Source organism: Microtus pennsylvanicus, chromosome 1 (genome assembly GCF_037038515.1).
Source record: "Microtus pennsylvanicus isolate mMicPen1 chromosome 1, mMicPen1.hap1, whole genome shotgun sequence".
Taxonomy (NCBI): domain Eukaryota; kingdom Metazoa; phylum Chordata; class Mammalia; order Rodentia; family Cricetidae; genus Microtus; species Microtus pennsylvanicus.
The window spans coordinates 65934317-65953559 of NC_134579.1; the positions used below are offsets into that span (position 1 = coordinate 65934317).

At 49.2% G+C, this 19243-nt stretch overlaps 1 protein-coding gene across 1 annotated transcript in view; it reads left to right on the plus strand.

Annotated features, from left to right (window-relative positions):
* Positions 1–509: 509 nt before the first annotated feature.
* Mb21d2 (Mab-21 domain containing 2) overlaps positions 510–19243 on the plus strand; it is a 100303-nt gene continuing 81569 nt past the window's right edge. The window contains exon 1 of the mRNA XM_075967608.1: positions 510–966. Within this exon, the coding sequence (XP_075823723.1) occupies positions 756–966 (211 nt within the window). The 5' untranslated portion in view covers positions 510–755. The remainder of the gene's footprint in view (positions 967–19243) is intronic.

The window sequence follows — 19243 nt, forward strand, 5'->3', positions numbered from 1 at the left end:
TCTCCGCAATCTAGGCGAAAAAGGACAGAAGATACATTTTACATTTGCCCACCATCTAAAGGTATTAAAGTTCGTGGGCTGGAGATTAGAAACGCGCCCACAGAAACGTTCTCGCCCGGGACACCGCCCTAAGATCAGAGTAGGAAGACTCCTTTCTCCTTGGCTGCGCTGGGCAAGCCCTGCCCCTAAAGGGGGGTGGTGGTGGTGGAGAAAGAAAAGCGTCCACACCACGCGCGTCAGCTGGAGTACAGACTGGCAAGTGATCCGGGCGCGCGAACCTCTGCCATTTATTTATTATTTTTTTTCTTCCCACCGGGTGCGCTGTCCCTTTAAATGGGAATGCTGGTGCTGGCTCCGTAACACGGGAGCCGGCAGCTTGTTGATTTCGGCGCTGGTGAATTTCACATTGTTTCCACTTCACTTTCCTTGCCCCGGGGGAGGCTCGGCTCGGCTCTTTAGACGCCGTCGCCGCCACCGCCACCAGCACGGCTCGGGGAGGGTAGGGGCCCCGCAGCGGCGCAGCGGGCGGGGACCGGAGACCGGGTGCCGGGGCCACACGCTCACCTCGCCGCAGTCGGGGCTCCTCCCGCGAAGGAGCGCGGCCGCCCGGAGCGCAGCGCGACGCGGGGCCCGCCCAGAAGCCAACCCTCCCGCCCACGGGCCGGGCTGCCCAGCCGCGCCGGGAGGCCGGGGCGGGGTGGGGGGCGGGGGTGGGTGCCGCGGCCGCCGCCGAGCCACCGCTCGGCGCGTTTTGCATGAAGATGGCGGCTCCCACCGCCAGCAAGGCAGCCTCCTTGGGCTGCAACAACAAGCCTGCCTTCCCGGAGCTGGATTTCAGGTCTGGAGCTCGGGTGGAGGAACTGAACAAACTCATCCAGGAATTCACCAGGCACGACCAGCGGGAATACGACGACCAGAGAGCGCTGGAGATCCACACTGCCAAGGATTTCATCTTTTCCATGCTGGGTAAGGAGAGGGATGAGGCGGGCGGGGGGGTGGGGAGGAGAGGTGTGTGACTGTGCGTGTGTGCGCCCGGGTGTGATGGAGCGGGTGGGAGCCCTGGTCCCCGCTCCGGCGCTTGCCCGGGGTGTCACCCCTGGCTCCGCGAGCTTCTCTTTCCTTTACACCGCCAGCCCAGCCGCCCCCCTCCGTTCCTGCCTGCGCTCAGCGCGGGGTGTCCCTCTCCTTCTCGATTGTCCTCTCTTTTGTTGATTTCTCGACCGCGGGGCCGCCAGGCAGGTAAGGCGGCGACGGGAGACACTTCCCGGCTGGGGGAGCCCCTGAAACGGCACGGGCCGGCTGACACCGGGTCCCCTGCAAGCCTGTGCGGCCCTAGCAGCGTGAGGAGGCCGACCCGCGCCTGAGCGACAAGTTGCTTCTGTCGTGGTTGTGGCGCGGCGCTATCACGCGGAGCCCTGGGTGTCCAAACTTGTTGGGTGTTCCAGAGTAACCCGCGGAAGTAGTCCGGGTGCCCGGAGTTGCCGCAACTTTGATTTGCAAATCGACTTCCCTTTGAAGGGGTCCGAAGTATTTCCGGTGCTTCTCCGGGTTGTTGCTGAGCTTGGAATTCCTAATTCCTTGCTCGAAAATGTCCGGGCGCAGAGCTCTGGCCGCAGAGGAGCGTTGTGCCCCCCCTGGTCTTTGTGTATTGTCCTAATGCTGGCCAGGAGGTGCACAGACTTTCTTACTCCGAGCAGCCTTGTGTAAGAAAATCTCCCCCCACTGCATCCCCCAGTCCCTCACCTACTGGCCCTGAAAGGTAAAGAAAAATTATGGGTTCCGGGGGACACCAACCCCATCCCTGGCGTCCTGCGGTGGGATTATTGCTTTTGAGTTGTAGAATGAGCAGCCGCTGCTGGGAACCTCGAGTGTAGCGCTGTCATGCAGCAGTGGTGGCCCCGTGGTTTACATTCAGCAGAACTGGACTGGAGGAGCGGTGCTCTATGAACGTTTCCACGGTCAATTTTTCAGATAGTGGTAAATGTGATTGGCAAAGGCCTTTTGGCCATAGGACGAAGTCTTTGCATTCCCTTGCGATCTAATGAGATACCAGCCAGCCTACTGTTGCTGTGTCTCTCCCGAGGAGGTCCCTTATTCCCTCCAGATTCTCTTCCTCACTTGCCCAAGTCGAAGAGATACAGAATGAATGTGACCCACCGGGACTATGAAGAATTAGGCAGGTTGGACAGGCCATGCTAAACACGGGACTATGTTTTCCTGTTGCTGCTCACCCCACAAGTGTATTCTAGGTATTCTAGAAGGTGAATGTGGTTGAAAAGATCTTTATTGAGGTCTTTTGACTGTTCAACTATTTAAGTGAATTGTTATTTCAATTCACATGTGGTGGGAGTCAGCGTTCACAAAGGAGGTTAAACCTTTTACAAAGCCGGGGCATCCGAAAACCAAACCAGTGTTTGTCAGGAAGACTTGGGCTGCCGGTGGGGTGGGGAGGGGACGACACACAGGATGGGACACCTAAAGCTCAGGGCAGTTATTTAAGTTGCTTGATCATGGCCTTTCTCTTTGTCATTACTAACCATCGCCTGTCAATATAGCCCCCATTCCCACCTCTTCCCTAGGACTGTCCCTGGAAAGAGGTGAGGGTGGATAGTCATGGATCTAGAAGAGGGAGATGATGGGGCGGGTAAGATTAAATGCCTGGCTCAGTAGGAACTTCTGTGCAGTTCCTTCATCCGACACAGTGACTTCATAAGGTCTAAAGCCTTGTACAAAGGGTAAGTTATTCCAGGGTGCTTAATTTATGCACGTGTTTAATGTCACCAGTGGCATCGCGCTGACAGGGAAACAAGATTGCCTTCTCTTCCTTTTCAGCCTGTTGACCTTGGAAGGGATGCGTTCTTCCCCCTGGGACTTTGGCATTTGCACCTGCAGGAGAGAGAATTCAGGAGTGTCATTTAAGCCCTGTGCCCCTCTGGATACTACCAGACAGATGGCGGAATGAGCTCGCCTGTGTGTGGTGCTGCATTCATTTTCCAATCCCCTGGTTTCCTTTAATGAGGCTGTTCTAGACAAGTGAAGGTTTGGCGACAGCCAGGGTCCCCATGTGGATTCGCTTTTTCTAAAGCAGGTTTTCTTTTTTTCCTTCTGGACTTAAGAAAGAGAAATCTCCTTTTGTACGCCTTATTTCACTTGCTGAGTCCTTTATGAATATGCGGATGAGGTGTCTTAATGCCCCCAGCTTGTTAAGGTGTCACTGGGCGGGTAGCATCAGGCTTTCATTTCAGGGAGTTGTTGGGGGGGAGGTTAGTTCTGGGCTCTGTTCTGCCTCTATCTGAGCTGCACCTGAGGATTGTCTGAAGCTTAAAAAATGTATCCTCTCAGGATGAAACGGAAAGGTATTTGTCTAAACCTCTTTAGTGGGAATGTGGGTAATGCGTCCTCTGTAGCAAGGCAGTTGTGGGCCCCGGGATGATGGCCAGGGAAGCCCCTATCTGTTACAAGCTTGTTAGCTTGGACTGAGGTCCCAGGAGCTTCCCATCTTTCCATCTAACTTGGAGGGGATTTCCTGCAGTCCAGTGAAGGAGGTAGACAGCTGCAATCAGTGACCCTTCAGCAGTAGGACGCCCAGTGTCCCTCAAAGCAGGAATCCGCACAGGCTCAACCACCCACTGCGGGGTCATGGGAGAGTCTGGAATCTGTCCTTTGTGGAGACAGTCTGCTTCCTTTGGAGGCAGGTGTTAGCTGGCATCATCAAGAGTGACTTCCATTTCTCTACACCATCTTCTTTTTGGAGAATGATTGCTGTTATCATCTAGTTCATGTTTGAGAGCCCAGACTGTGTGAGGGGGTTGGCAGTACATAATAAACACCATTTATCAAAATTCAGAGAAATGGCCAGAGTTCATTAATGTTTTAATAATATTTGGTATTTGCATACGGTCTCGGTCTCTGCTGGATCTCTGTTGCCTGCATTCCCTGGTGAGGTTGGATGGAGACTGGTGGTGTTTTCGTGGAACATGCATGCAAGGGAAGGTGTGCGGGAGAGGGAAGAGGCAGCAAGACACATGTAGTCACCCCCAGACAAGGGTTTGGTGTCTTGGTCTGGTCAAGAGAGTAGCTCTCATTTGCTGACCACACCTTCTCAGGGCAGGAGCTCCATGGGGCTTTTGAGCAGGGGCCTCGTTCCCATTTCACAGGTGAGGAAACTGACAGTTTGTAGGATAAAGGAACAAAGAAGAGTGGGTAGTAGACTTTAGTGACCGAAGACACGGCCTCTCCTCCTCAAGTCCATTAAAACTAGGAGCATGAGATCCAGGGAGGAGGGCTTGCTTTTTGACAAATCACTTGTTTCGGGCTTCCGCATCTGTGCTGAGCTGAGAGTCTTCTCGTCCCGCAAACAGCACCAGCAGCCTCTGTGAGTGATTGCTGAAGCCCCTGGAGTTCAAGTGCTTTATTCTGGGACAAGATCACCTATTTGAATTCTTGATTGGGAAAATCACAGAGAAGCTGTCATATTGTCTCTAATTCCAGCCTCCTTCTGCTGTTGGCTGGCTGTGTGCTCTTCGTTTTTATAACCTGTTATACACGGATAGCAGTAGTGCACCCTTTCTGCATGATGCCTTCACGGAAAATTACTTTGGTACCTGGAAAAGAAATAGACATGATTTTATTATTTGTTCGAAGGAACGTGCTGTATTAGAAAAACCCAGTGAACTTCAGCTGGAATGACTCCTGCAGCCTCGCTCCAGAAAGAACCATGGAGTACAGTCTGCAGTAGCCCCAAAGACACAGGCCGTGGCTGAAGGGAGCACGGGTAACTCCATATTTGTTTAGCTTGTAGTGTGTACCTGCTCTGAAGTTAGCTCCATTGCCTCAGTCTGTGAGCTCCTGTAATCCGACAACCTGAAGGACATGTCCCGTCCATCTGTTTTCAAGATAGAGCAGATGCCATCTTAGAGATGGAGCAGAGGTGCAGAGAGGTCGAGTTCTCCTAAGACGATCACACAGAGCTTGAGTTTAAACCCGCTGCCGTTTGCTGATCCATCCCTTAGACCCTGGTGTCAGTTGTAAAGGCTTTCATCCCTTTCATGTTTTGCACAGACAACTGGACCTATATCCTGGGGAATATTCCACTTACTGCCTTGCTCTGCGTGTAAGAGCAGGGGTGATTCTCTTTGCCCATTCATTGCTATCTGCTTCTTTCTGGACCTCTTTTTTTTAAAAAAAAAATAATTTATTTTTATTTTATTTCCATCAGTATTTCATCTGTATACATGTCTTCGTGAAGGTGATTCCCTTGGAACTGGAGTTACAGACAGTTGTGAGCTGCCATGGGGGTGCTGGGAATTGAACCTGGGTCTCCTGGAAGAATAGCCACAGTGCTCTTAATCACGAAGCCATCTCTCAAGCCCCATTGTTTGTTTTTTCTTTAAAACCTACCAACAGTTTCTTAAAAACCCTTAACAGGAGTCTGAGACTAAAATAGGGAGTAAAAGCTGAGAAATCCACCTGGGTCTGTCGTGACCTCCTGCCACCCCTGCCCCGGCACTCTGCTCCGGCTTGTACACTCACTCTAAGAATAGGTTCCTGGCTGTCCCCAGCTAGCCCAGTCAGCGCCATCTGGCCCCTTCATAGTACTTCTGAGTGAGTGCTCCTGGATCTACCATATTTCTAGGCAATCCTTCTACCTCCTGAGGAGGCTGTTTGGAAGCGGTGACTTTCTGATCCGTGAATGCCAATTCACCCAGCCAGATCATTGCAAATGTGACTGCGTCGCCCCCTCCCCCATCGCTTGGACGCTTCCTTAGAGTTGCACTTACTACTGTGTTTTTCTCTTCCGAATTCCAAGATGATTTCTAGTTTGCTCTGTCTCCGACGACATTATACACGGTGGGCAGTAGGGTCTCTCTGCACATTTTCCTTGTGCTAAGTTCATTTGATTCTCAGTGGTTGGGCCGCTCATCCTCTGTGGAGGCCTGTTGGCGCTGCAGTGAGTCCTGGGTCTTGTGGCGCTAGTATGGTTCTTGGGCACTGAGCCTCTTCCTTGTTCTCACAGCCTGTTGAGCCCCTCTTGTCTGATGAAGAACTTGCCATTGAATGTTAAGTCCTTTCAATTCTCCTGGGGAGCGTTAGGAAAATTCAGACTTTCTGGTCCCATTTCAGAGCTATTGATTGAGAATCCCCAGAGATCTCCAATCTGAGCCTTCAGCACTTCTGTCTGCCTGCCTGCCGCACAGCCTCAGGCTGTGCGTTCTCCTTCTGCTAGAGCCCTAAGGGCAGTGAGTGTCATCCCGCTGTCTTTGGAGACTAGATCCACGCTGCTGAGTCCAGTGAGTGGAAGACCTCAGAAAATTTTCCAACTTTACTACCAGCAAGTACAGCATAGCTGAAATCTAACCAAGGTCAGGCAGGCACAAACCTTTGATTTCAGCCAGAACCGTATTCTCTGCTCAACTGGCCTAGGACACCCAGATTCTACCTCAAGACTTGCTGTATGATTTTTGTTAAGTCATTTTTGGAAAATGAGTCTCAGTTTCCGGCTACGTAAAAGCATGCCAGTTGGGGTTAATAACTGTACCTACTTCCTGTACTGTGTTTGATTACATCTGGTTCTGAGTCCGAACTCTTTTGTGCAGCCCCAAAGAAGGGCTTGTGGAGATCTGTTTTGTAGTCTGTGATGTCCGTGTGACACCGTGTCTCCTCACCGCTGTCGGGCTTCTTTTCTGTGCATTTTCCATGGCTGGAAACACAGAGAAGTCAAAGCATTCTGCATGCCAATCACTAATAATTCCTCCCTGCACATTTTCCTAGACATCTGTGTTTATATTTTTACCGTGCTCACACCTGTAGCTACGTACTTACATGCATATGGTTTGGGATAACAGAGATCCGAATGGGGTTGATGCTGTCTTTACAGGTTCACCAACGTGGGGTCATCTACCTCACCAGGAGCCTGTGGGACGATGGTCTCGCCCCCTCTTTCACTCATTCTTTTTTTAGTCTAAGAGAAGATGCCGATCTTCTGTGATTGGGGGTGACAGACCCCTGACATGCATGACATTGGTGCCTCTCCTGTCCCATTCTGCACTTTTAAACACAAGACTTATGCTTCTTACTTTCCTCCTTTTCCTTGGTTTGCTCTCTTTATTGGCTTCCTATCCCCGCTCCATGGAAACAGTTAATGGGGAGTTTGTAACTTGAATGAGATGAAAGGCTGTCTTCACTTTTATTAATCTCCGAGACAAAGCGTTTCCTCCCACTATAAATATAGGTGGCAGACTATAGTAGTATCAGTAAGTAATAGCTCGGTTTTTGTTCCTAGCAAAAATCACAGGTATTTTCATTTGCTTTCTTTCTTTTTGGTTTATTTTTTATGTGCATTGGTATTTTGCGTGCATATATGTCTGTGTGAGGGTGCAAGATGCCTAGGGACTGGAGTTACAGACAGCTGTAGGCTGCCATGTGAGTGCTGGGAATTGAACCCCGGTCTTTTGAAAGAGCAGCCAGTGCTTAGCCACTGAGCCATCTTTCCAGCCTTTCACTTCGTAATACAATGTCGCATGTATTGCAGAAGATACAGGGCCTGTGAGATGACTTAGTGGCTGAAGGTACTTGCCCACGAGCCTGATGACCCTGGCACTGACATAGTTGAAGCTGAAAAGCAGCGCCCCAAAAGTGTGCACTGACTTCCACATCAATACTGGGTACACAAGTGTGTGCATATACACAAAATAGATACTTGCCATAAGAATTCAAAAGACACCACTGTTGTTTCACGTAGAGGCGGCCACCTGACCTGGATAGCTTCCATTTCCCTATGTGACCTATCTCAGATTTACAAACAAAACGTATTTTTTTTTAATGCTGACTGTCTTTGAAATACCTGCATGATGTTGTTCTCTTCATTTCCATGGCCTTATCTTGCCAGGCGTGAAGGGGTACACCCCTCACCCGGAACTTGGGAAGTAGGAGAACCTTGAGTTTGAGGCCAGCCTGAGTCATTATACAGTGATTTTAAGCTGGCCTGGCCTAAACTAAGACCCTGTCTCAAACCCCACTGAACAAGCAATACTGTTCCTGGCAGGAGTTTTTAGACTAGACAAAGGATCTAGGCCACAGACGCGGTGGAGGATCCTAACTGGACATATTGTCTGCTCAAAGGCCACTTTAAGCATGTGACTTTCCTGTATCCCTGAGGAGAAAGAATGTCCCTCCCTGGCGTTCTAATACCTTGCTGCCCCCAGCACATTCTTTTCCTGTGCTTTTGTTTCTAGCACTCAATAAAAATGTGTACACAGGGCAGGCATGGTGTCTAATGCCGGTAATCCCAGTGCTTGGGAGGCTGAGGTCGGAGGATTACTGCAAGTTTGTAGCCAGCCTAGACTACATAATGAGACCCTGTTTCAAAAAAAAAAAGTGTACACAGTAGGTGTCTACTAAATAAATGTAAGATAACTCACGTTAACTCTTTATTAATTTAAGCTCTTTTTGTGGTTTGGTTTTCAAAACAGGGTTTCTCTCTGTAGCAATTCTGGCTGTCCTGAAACTCACTCTGTAGACCAGGCTGGCCTTGAACTCCCAAGTGCTGGGATTAAAGGTGTGTGTCACCAATGCCCAACTTATTTTAAGCTCTTTTTATGAGCTCTTTAGACAGGAGAGATGATTCAGTGGTTAAGAGCACTGACTGCTTGTGGAAAAGACCTGGGTTCAATTTCTAGCACACACATGGCAGCCCACAACTGCCTGTAATTCTAGTTCCCGGGGATCTAGCGCCCTCTTCTGGCCTCCTCAGGTACCAGCCACGCTTCCAGTGCACATTATCTGTGCAGGTGAAATACTCGTACCTATAAAAGGTAATATCTTTAAAAAAAGGAAATGAACTCTGCTGAAAATTGTCTCATGGTTTTCTCATCTGTTAAGCCACACTTGATCATCTTTTCTGGGGCTGTGGAATCTTGGTCTTCCATTCTTTTGTGGCAGAGGAATGTAGCTGACTTGTCCTACATGAGGCATTCCTGTCTTCCTTAAGACATACCCGAGGGCAGTGTAAGAAATGACCAGTGTGACCGCTGGGGACTGCCTGCCAAGAGCAGCAAACCATACCTTGTATCCTCCTGGGCATGGGTCCTTTGTTTTGGCCCTGGGTTTTTGTGCTCTGGGCATCTCCTGGACCGCCCCGTGTGGGCCTGGTTTTTATACCAGTCACTGTGCCCAGTAAGGTGTTCAGCAGGTTTATCAGTCATTCTCCGGGTGGTTAGATGCTTCCTCTGTGGCTCCAATTCCAGCAATTCTTTGTTATAAGTGGAGTATTTACAGTCAGTAATAATTTATCTTTGCACCGTAAGCAAAGTGTTTTATAGACTACAGTCCACATTCTTGTATTGTGTAAATGGGGCCGGGCTGGGCCTTTGTGAGAGATTGTATAGGCAGCCGTAACCCTCATTTATGCATGGGTCATGGCGCTTCATTCAAGTTTGCAGATTTAGTTGTGGAGCAAGACTCAACCCAGCTACAGGCGTCTCTTGTTGCAGGATACTGCCAAGAACTCATGGGGCGTTTTACCCCCAGATGTCTTCCACGGGTTTCTCGGATAAGGCCAGGGATGCAGGCATTGTTGTTCACCCGAGGGGTCCCCCCACCCTCCGCGACTGCCTGAGCTGAGGATATGTCGTAGACAATTTAGCTTGAGAGTGATGTATCAGTTTTAACCCCGTGGCCATACATTTTCCTGAATGCTTGGCCCCACCCAGCTTGTTCTTAAGGTCTGTGGCATTGCTTGCTCTGAGCTGAGTGGTCATCTAAGGATAGTTTATAATTATGCCATTCCGTGAGGCCCTCTCCCCAGGGAAGAGATATTTGTTTCTCATCCTCTCCAGTGACTTTTTGTGAACCCCCGCCCCCCACAAGAGAATCAGAGACAGAACTGCCGTACGTAAACCCATGTAAGGAACTCTTAACTCAATTTGGTGTTTTTATTGTTTGTTTGTCCCCCCCCCCCCCACACACACAGGGTTTCACTGTATAGATTGTCCTGGAACTTGCTATGTAGACCAGGCTGGCCTCGAACTCAAAGAGATCACCGGCCTCTGCCTCCCAATGCTGGGAATTAAAGGCCTGCACTACCATTGCTCAGCAATGTGTTTATTTATTTATTTTTTTGGTTTCTCGAGACAGGGTTTCTCTGTGGCTTTGGAACCTGTCCTGGAACTAGCTCTGTAGACCAGGCTGGTCTCGAACTCACAGAGATCCGCCTGCCTCTGCCTCCCAAGTGCTGGGATTAAAGGTGTGCGCCACCACCACCCGGCTATGTGTTTATTTTTTTAAAAATATATTTTCCTCAGTATAGAAGACTTGATTACTATTTGTGAATTAAACGAAGCCCAGAGCGCAGGCTGGTCTCTATCGTATTCATGTTTTTGTTTCTTCTAACTAGGGCTTGAATGTCTACCACGTACAAACAGTGAATGAATGGTACGAGGCATTCACGCCTTTGTTCATGGTCGGCGTGCCAACTGCGTGCCGGTATAGCTACCATCACGCGATTACTGTGTACGAACACGGAGTGGTGAATAAGAACAGCAAGGCCACCTCCGAGGCTTCTGTTCTCCAGAGGATGGATACTGTGATTAAAGCTCGCGAATGAATAGAGATATGTGCATAAGGAAAACAAGTAGCCCAGACTGTCACAACGAGGGGTAACTGGTTGGCTGCGGCGCCAGCGATCCAGAGGGCTTCCTTGAAGCACATCCACTTACAGCCCAAGAAGGAGCCAGCTGCTGGAGGCCCAGGTGGCGGTGTATTCAGGTAGACAAAGCGGCAAGTGTAAGGGAGTAGGTACAGGTGGAAGCTTCTTTCAGGGCTACTTAATTACCGCCAGTGTTCCCTCTGGGGGAGAATGGTTTGTGTTCAGTCTGTCCTGGGCTGAAGAATGTCGTGCATTTCCTGCAGATGGCGGCTTTCCAGGCAGGACCACCCTTGGGCAGTGCTCTTGTCCTGTCCCTGGCCTTTAGGGAGAGGGATGGAGATGAGGGGAACATAAAAAGTTAGATCGCCAAACCTTTATGATCATCTAGTATTATGACTTTGGAGATGGGAGTTTACTGTGTGGCCCAGGCAAGACTTGAACTCACTGGGTAGCCTTGGCTGCCTGTGAACCTCTGGCATCAGGATCCCCAGTGGTGAGCCTGATTGTTGGGATTACAAACTTGCACCATCATGCCCAGCAGGATGACAGATGCCAGAGAAGCCCTTTGTAGCCCTGCCGGTCTCTGATTTCACCTCCGATAACCCCCGGGCTAGAAAAAAAATAAATCCTGGGTTGATTTGTGAACACTGCGGTGTTCAGGGGATGGCAGTAAGCCTTTTGTTTTTGTCCAGTCCTCTCTAGTTTACAAAGCACCGTCACATACAGTGCATCCTCCTGACTTCCCCTCACCCCGTGAAACAGTTATTGTACCTGGTACACCCTGGGAAGAAGGATGTTCTAGGAAATGCCAACACCTTGCTGAAGGTCACAGACAGCGCGGAGGGCTGGGGGTGGGGCTATCAGATGCCAGTCCTTTGAAGAACACCCTGGTGTTCGATGCCCGCTCTGGCATGGTCTGTCTTGGAGAGTGGAAGGAAGCAGGCTTCTGCATCCCCGCGAGGTGCAGAGATCTGAGGCAGAACAAAGCCCAAAGCCTGTCTCTCTTTCTCTCTGTCTCTCTCTCTCCACGTGCTGTGCCTGGATCGTCGTTCAACTTTTAAGCCCTTCTCCAGGCTGCTTCAAGAACAACCCTTAGAGCAGCTGCAGCTGTTCCCCATGGCAGCTGCGCGTGCGGCTTGTGTTGTGATTAATAAAGGAACTCAACAGTTTGTTCTCGCAACTGTGCCCTCGCTTCCATGCAGGCTGTTTCTGATTTTGAGCAACACAGTCCTGCTGGCATATGGGTACAGTTCCTCGTGTTGTGGTCACCCCCAGCCATGAAGTTATTTCGTTGCTACTTCATAATGGTAATCTTGTGACGGTTGTGAATCATAATGTAAAATATCTGATCTGCGACCCCGAGGGGTAGTGACCCACACAGGTTGAGAATCACCCATTTAGAGCTAAGCTGGTGGCCTGAAGGCCCTGGCCTAATTGGATGGTGGGGGTACATGCTGTGGCTGGCTCACAATGGAACCCAGCCTTCATCGTCAGTCAGGGAGGGTAGGTGTGTGTTGGGGTCCACCATTTTCCAGTGTTTGACGTCTGGGTGGTTTCAGAGCCTGAATGTGTTGTGTATTAAACTTCTGCTTTTAGCAGGGGTCCCCGGCTTCACTCCCAAGTGTAGGCGTGGGATGGAGTCTTGAATACGCAGTTCTAACACATCTGGGGAGGTAGCCACTGTTTCCGAAATCACACTTCCAAAGCCACGGCTTCAAGACCCAGGATTGATAACTTTCACATGTTTGGGGGCTTTAAGGAGAAATATAAAAAATTTAAATATTGAGAACAAAGAAACTCTTTAAAGAAATACAGTGGGGTTTGAAGCTGTAGGTCAGACAATACTGGACCGCTTAGCCAATCTCCTCTGGTCTGAATGCATGAGGGAGTCCTTGGGCTGTCTGCTGAGAAGACTGAGGCCCAGAAAGGGCCCATAGTTCATTCAAGAGCATCTAGTTACATGAGGTGGGATGGGGGTAATCATGACCTCATGTTTCCTGTGTGTCTGTCTCATGATTCCTTTGTGTGTATGTATGTGTGTGTCATGTTTCCTCTGTGTATGTGGACGTGTGTGTGTGTGTGTGTGTGTGTGTGTTCGTCTGCCCTAGCTTGCTGTCCTGCTACTTTTTATTTTTAAATAGAAAAATGTAGCTATATAGCATTGGAAATAATGATACATTAAATAGTATTTACTCTGTCCCAGGCACAATTCTAAGGATTTTATTCTTGTCCTTCATTAACTAAATTAGTATTAATTGTGCCGTGAAGAAGGCAGCAGTGACCCTTATTTTGCAGATGAGAACTCGGAACAGTGATGCCAGGCATCATGATGCCGCTTGGTGGAGTGGGGATTCGGAACTGCAAAGTCTAGTTTCAAGCACAAAACAAATAAGTTGTGTTAGTTAAGATTTTTCTCAACTCAAGCCGGGGTGATTTGGGAAGAAGGAACTTCAATTGAGGAAATGTCTCCCTCAGTTTGGCCTGTAGGCCTATTAATCTGTGTGCCTTATTAATGTGGGAGGGCCCAGCCCACTTTAGTTGCCCCTCCCGCCCCGTGTGGTTCTGGGTCTTGTGAAGATGTAAGCTGAGTGAGGCCTGAGGAGCAGCCATTAGTAGACAGCATTTGTCCATGATCTCTGTTTCAGTTCCTACCTCGAGTTCCTGCCTTAGCTTTCCTCAGAGAGGGACTGTACACATCTAAGCTGAAGTAAATCCCTTCCTCCCCAAGTTGCTTTTGGTCATGGTATTTATCCCAGTGACAGAAAACAAACCAGGACATAAGTACATAAGTGTATACCTTTTTTCTTCCTTTCTTTCTTTTCTTTTCTTTTCTTTTTCTATTTATTTTTATCTTGTGTATGGGGGTTTTGCCTGCACATAGGTTTGTGTATCCTGCACTATGCCTGGTGTACCAGATTCCCTGGAACTGGAGTTATAGAGAGTTGTGAGCTGCCCTGCGGATGCTGGGAATTGAACCCAGGTCCTCTGGAGGAACAGCCATCTTTTCAGCTTCAATAGAAGGCTTCTTTTAGAAAACAAAAACCAAAACCCTTTTTTAAAAAATGAAAACACTTAAAGAAACCTTTCTCGTGCAAAGTGGAAGCAATTGAAAGACTCTCACTATTTAACCTTCCAAAGAAACGTGAGAATTAGGTGGCTGGATTCCCTTTCTCCTCCATTTTACCATCATGAAACAGAAAACTGAGGGCCACCAAGGAGGGGCTCCATTATCTTGAGCCCGAGCTTCACTTTTTAGGTAGAGTAGAGATTAGGAGAATGTTGGGCAATAGATGAACCTGAACAAGGTGTCTGCACACAAGTCAGTTGGCTCTGTGTTTGCCCCCAGGGAAGACTGCCTGGTTTTGAAGTCCTTTCAGGAGGGCTCTGTTGCAAGGTAGGGGACGTTTCTCTGCTACAAAGCCTCCTAGTAGTTTGAAGTTCTCTTAATTGCTGTGAGAGGCAGGATGCTCAAAAGAAAGTATCATGGGCTGAGTGTATTTTGGTCTGTCATGTTTGCTTTGGTCTTTTTGATTGTTCCCGGTCCCTTCTTCTCTGGTTTCTTTCCTCTGAAGTGTGTCCTTTTACACCTGAGCCGTTTCCATAACTCGGATGGTTATTTTGATCTCCGAACAATCCAAATCCGGGGTAAGGAAGGCTGGTCAGTCCTCCCCGTGGTGAGGAGAGTGGGAGCTCTGTAGCAGAGCATGATGCTGGTCTTGAGGTCAGTTTACCCACCGCATCACCAGGTAGACGAAGATGCTTAACTCGCATAGTGGACAGCGACTTATTCAAGGCCAGGCCGCAGTGATGCTGAAGATGAAATCAGGGGACACTTTCCCCATCGTTTCGGGTGCTTTCGGATCAGCGACCCATCTGATCCTGGCTGTTTGCCATCCCCGCTTTGCAGCTGAGAGAATCCGTGCTTTGAAATCACTTGTTCGGGTTAGCACCAGAGACAGCTGGGCAGCATGGCTTCTTCTTCCCTTCTGTCCATCATCAGGAAGCTGATTATCCCAGGCTCCGTGTGGTAGACGATGGACGTACCTGGGCTGGTGACAACGTTCAGGGGCAAGCGGAAGTGAGGAATAGTGGGCGAAGTGGAGAACAGAGCGGTCTTGCTGTTCCCGGGGCTGGCACCGTCCTGTTTCTTGGCAGCCCTCAGGACCAGCATTCTTTTGACACTGTAGTTTTGTGTGTTGAATAGTCTTTTGTATGAGACCTCATCCTGTCCCCAGTTCCCCTCTATTTGAAAGTAAGAAGGTGGGCCCCAGTTAATTGATTGATTTAAGCCCTCCAGAAGTCAACTGGGCCCCTGGCGCTGAGTAAATTAGGGCAGTTTTGTGATGCTCCCTTTCCCACCCCAGTGGGTTTCACTCCAGATTTAGCACATTTAATGAGGGCGTAGTTAATGGAGTCTGTCCTGGGGTGATGGGGATCCGACAGTTTTCCCAATGAAAGGCTGATGGCAGTGTACTTTTTAAAAGTTTTATTTTGCAAGCAAAATTTATTAGCCTGAATTGGGTCTCGTGCAAATGAAGGAACCTGCCTCCCTACTGTTTGTGAGCGCTTTGTTATAAAAGAAAATAGCCTGCCCAGTTTCCCCATGTTGTATGGGCCTGTGTGTATTATATGAACTTGTAAAGCATTGAACATGTTGGCATATGCCACCAGGCCAGTGATGGCTGTGTTGACTGTCAGCTTGACAGAATCTAGGGTCACATGAGAGATGGGCCTCTCTGCGTATAACCGTGCCGGATTATCTCAGTTCCATCAGCTGAGGCGGGAAACCCATCCACGGTGGGAGGTGTCTTTTCCTGGTCCTGTCCTGGGCAGGATTCAGCATGGGAAGAGAGCTGAGCAGCAGTATGTATTTGCTGCTCTGTTTCTTGACCTAGGATGCAGTGTCACCCCAAGTTCCCCCTTCGGTGATGTCCCCGCCATTGATCGCTAACCTGAACTGTCAGCTGGACAAGCTCTTTGTCCCATAGGTCGCTGAAGACTATTCTGTCACAGGGAAAGAACAAGGCATGGTCCTTGGGGTGAGGTTGATTTTTGAGGTCTTGGTACTGATGATGTCAGTGGGGCGGGGTTAGAATCTACAGAGAAGCCTCTTTCTGACCTGCCCCATCACCAAATAAAAATCGCCACAAAAACGTAAGTGGCCTTGAAGGGTGGCCCCTTTTGAACCAAGTAGATGCTTATGGGAAAACTACGTTAATCTTTGTCACTTTATTTCTGTGTAATTTTGTTTGGGATGGGTCTGGGTGGCCCAGACTGGCTCAAATTCCTGACACTTGGCCTCTTTCCTCATCCTTGCCAGTGCTGGGATTACAGGTGTGTGCCACACATGTGGCTGGACTGGGTGGGACAGGCACTTTCTGAGGTACCTTATGAGTTGCATTGTATGCTAAGGTGGAAACCCAGTACTGTTCACCATGGTACAGTTAGTGTGCTGCCTCCTCCAGCCTTGAAATGCCACCGCACTCCCGTCTAAGGTGTCCCTGCGCTTAAGTCTCAGGTGCCTCACTTCCTCGCTCGGCCTCACCTGCCCCTCGCTTCAGCCCCCCTCCCCCCTCCCCCCAGTCTCACGTGCTCTCATAGTGTAGGCTCAGCAAATGAGCTTTCCTTGAGAAGTGGCACTTGGTACTCTAGCCTCACAGGTCCTAGCTGGTCTGATCCGTTATGAATTTGTCAATATTTATAACTGTTCTCTGAAGTTTCTTACTGCCTTAACATCTCAAAGATGGGCCTTCATATATAGACTTTTGTTTCAGGAAAGTGGTTCAGTGGAGATTTGAGAGGGCCTCAAAAAGTCTTGTTGGTGTTATTGATGGTTTTGTTTTTGTTCTTGGGCAGCTGGAAGGTACTGATGACCATCTGTGACCCTGTGTGTTCTTATAGTGGCCCACTCTACCCTAATATAAGGAATTTCTCTAAATCTCAAATTGCTTAGATCATTTCCTCTTGAGATATTTGGTGACTAAGAATTGTGTTGATAATTTCTGCTAATGGGAATAAGGCTGACTTGGACGGTTTGGTTTCTAGCTGTGGTTTAGGCAAAATTTGTAGTTCCCTTGTTACGTTTTGTTGTCTGAGGGCAACAGTGCGGTTGTGTCCATCCTTCTGTGTCTGGAGAGGAAGGCTAGAGGAACGGGAAAGTTCCACAGAGGTGCAGTGAGACAGGAAGATGTGGGCTTGGGGTCAGGAGGACTGGAGCCCCAAGTGACAGTGGGCAGCTGTCATGAGTGTTAGCATCTTCCTTAGGAAACTGGAGCAAGCGAGTGTGGTCGCCTCCGTTGCACAGCCTGTGGTTAGATGCTCAAGGCTTTCGAAGGGAAAAGCCAAGTTCAGAGGCTTGCACTGAAGACTGACCGTGCCTCTGTGGGTCTCACCTGAGACACACAGAACAGAAAACCTCTTCCTCAAACCCCATTCTCCCTTCTCCCAAAGCTGAGATTGGCGTGGCAGCCTGAGCACCAGAGCGAGCCGGATCTGCTTAGAGCTCCTGCCGTTCTTTGCGAAAACATTTTGTCAACAAATTGTTGAGTACGTAGAAGCGCCTCGTGTCTTTTTCAGGTTTTGTCAATAAAAGAAAGCTAGGTGATTTTCCAGGAAACATTAAAAAAAAATCCTTTTTCCTTTAGTAGTTTCCCGGATGTTTTGCAGTATAGGATTGGTCAAATGAGGTGCTTATTGGTCATTGCGTAAACCCTCCCCATGGGGCTTACAGGATGGAGAAGTGCCTCTCCACCTCACTGAACTAATTACAAGGATTAAAACCCACTTGCCAAGGCTGGGCAGACGACTCAGTCAGCACAAACATAAAGACTGAGTTTGAATTCCCAGCACTTATGTAAGAAACCAGCTCCATGGCACAGGCCTATCATCTCAACACTGAGGCCGAGGTCCTCCAATCCTTGGGGCTTGCTGGCCGGCCATCTTAGTCAACCCCATGAGCTCCAGGTTCAGTGAGAGAGACGCTATCTCAAAAACCAAGGTGGAGAATGATTGATGAAGACACCCAAGGCTGTCCACATCTACAGTCATGGGCACTGGTATTCATACATGTGTGCATGCGTGAACACATACACATGCACACCACGCGCACACCAGAACATCTAGCCTGGCTGAGTTGGAGGAGTTAACATACGCTGATAGGTTAAATTTGGTGCTTATGTTGATATTTATGCTGGCAAAGAAGAGAGGGAGGACTTATGAGTCATCTCTGTTAGCCCTGATTGGGGTGTTTTTGGGTGGCATGGTGTGGCTCACACCCAGACTTCTGTGATGCTCATGACCACCCTGATCCTCTTGAGGGAGTCGAGGAACAGCTCTGTGGAGTTCATTTTCTCCTTCCACCTTTATGGGAGTTACAGGGATTAAACTGATATTGCCAGGCTTGCCCAGTACGTGCCTTTCACTGCTGAACAAGTTCGCCAGGCCCTCAAAGAGGAGTTCACATCAGTCTTTTCTGTTTTGCCATTCTTAGTCCTGGTGTGCAGAACAAGGTGAGGAGAAGCCTGACATCAGTCTCTCCTTGAAGGGGTAGCTGTCATGGGAACTGAGTGGTCTCCTACTTGGGGTGAGTATTAGTTCCATTTCTGTTGCTGTGGTTGAATAGCCCTGTGGAAACCCTTTAAGGGAGAAAGGAGTTATTTAGGCTTACAGTTCCAGGGGCATAGGAGCCATGCAACAGCCAGGGAAGGCATGGTAGTGGGAGGAGGAATTGGCCTGATTCCACACCATTTGCACTCAGGAAGCGTGAACAGCAAGAGGGACCAGGGTATAAAGCCTCAAAGCCTATGCTCAGTGATGACTTACTCCAAGACTCCATCTCCTAAAGGATCTGCATCCTTTCCAAACAGCGCCACCTGCTTGATACTGAGGGGTCAAACACACTAGCCTGTGGGGAACATTTACATTCAAACCACAACAAAATGCATTTTCCTGCCACTCAGGTGGGAGGTGGAGGATGAAGTGCAGGGTGTCTGAAGACAAGCTCCTCTAGGGCTAGGATGTGGGTCTGGTGGGTGTGGGAGGTTTCAGTCTGTTTCAGAAATAGTTGTAGAAGCTCAAATTGCATCTCAGAAAGAATTAAGACTGTTTGTTTTATTCACACCACCAGTAAAAAGTTTGTAAGATTCTAGCAACATGTATATTTGTTCCAGTTACCCCCTGTCTGTCTTTCAGGGTGAGGGGGTGAAGATGTCAAAGTGAAAATAGCTGTCTGCTTGTCTTCAGGAGAAGTCAGGTAGAGGGTTGAGCTCGGCAAGACAGGCCCCGCTTGAATCCAGTTAGGAGAGAAGAGCCTGACAGGACAGAATGGGGCTAGGGGATTTCAGGAGAAAGAGCACAAGCCCTGGGGTCCATGGGGAAAGCCTGGGCCGACCCCTGAGTAGCATCTGGTGCAGATGTTTTTTATCGTGCTGAGAGATGCTAGGGATGTTTCCCAGATGTTCCCGGAAAAGCGGAGTTTTCCCGTAAAACCACTGGCTTAGACGCCAGCCAACCACTTCCTCTCCTCAGCTCTCGGGTTCCTATCTGTAAAAGTAGGAAGCTGGGCTTCCCTTCCCACTCGGGGACTTAGGATTTCGTACC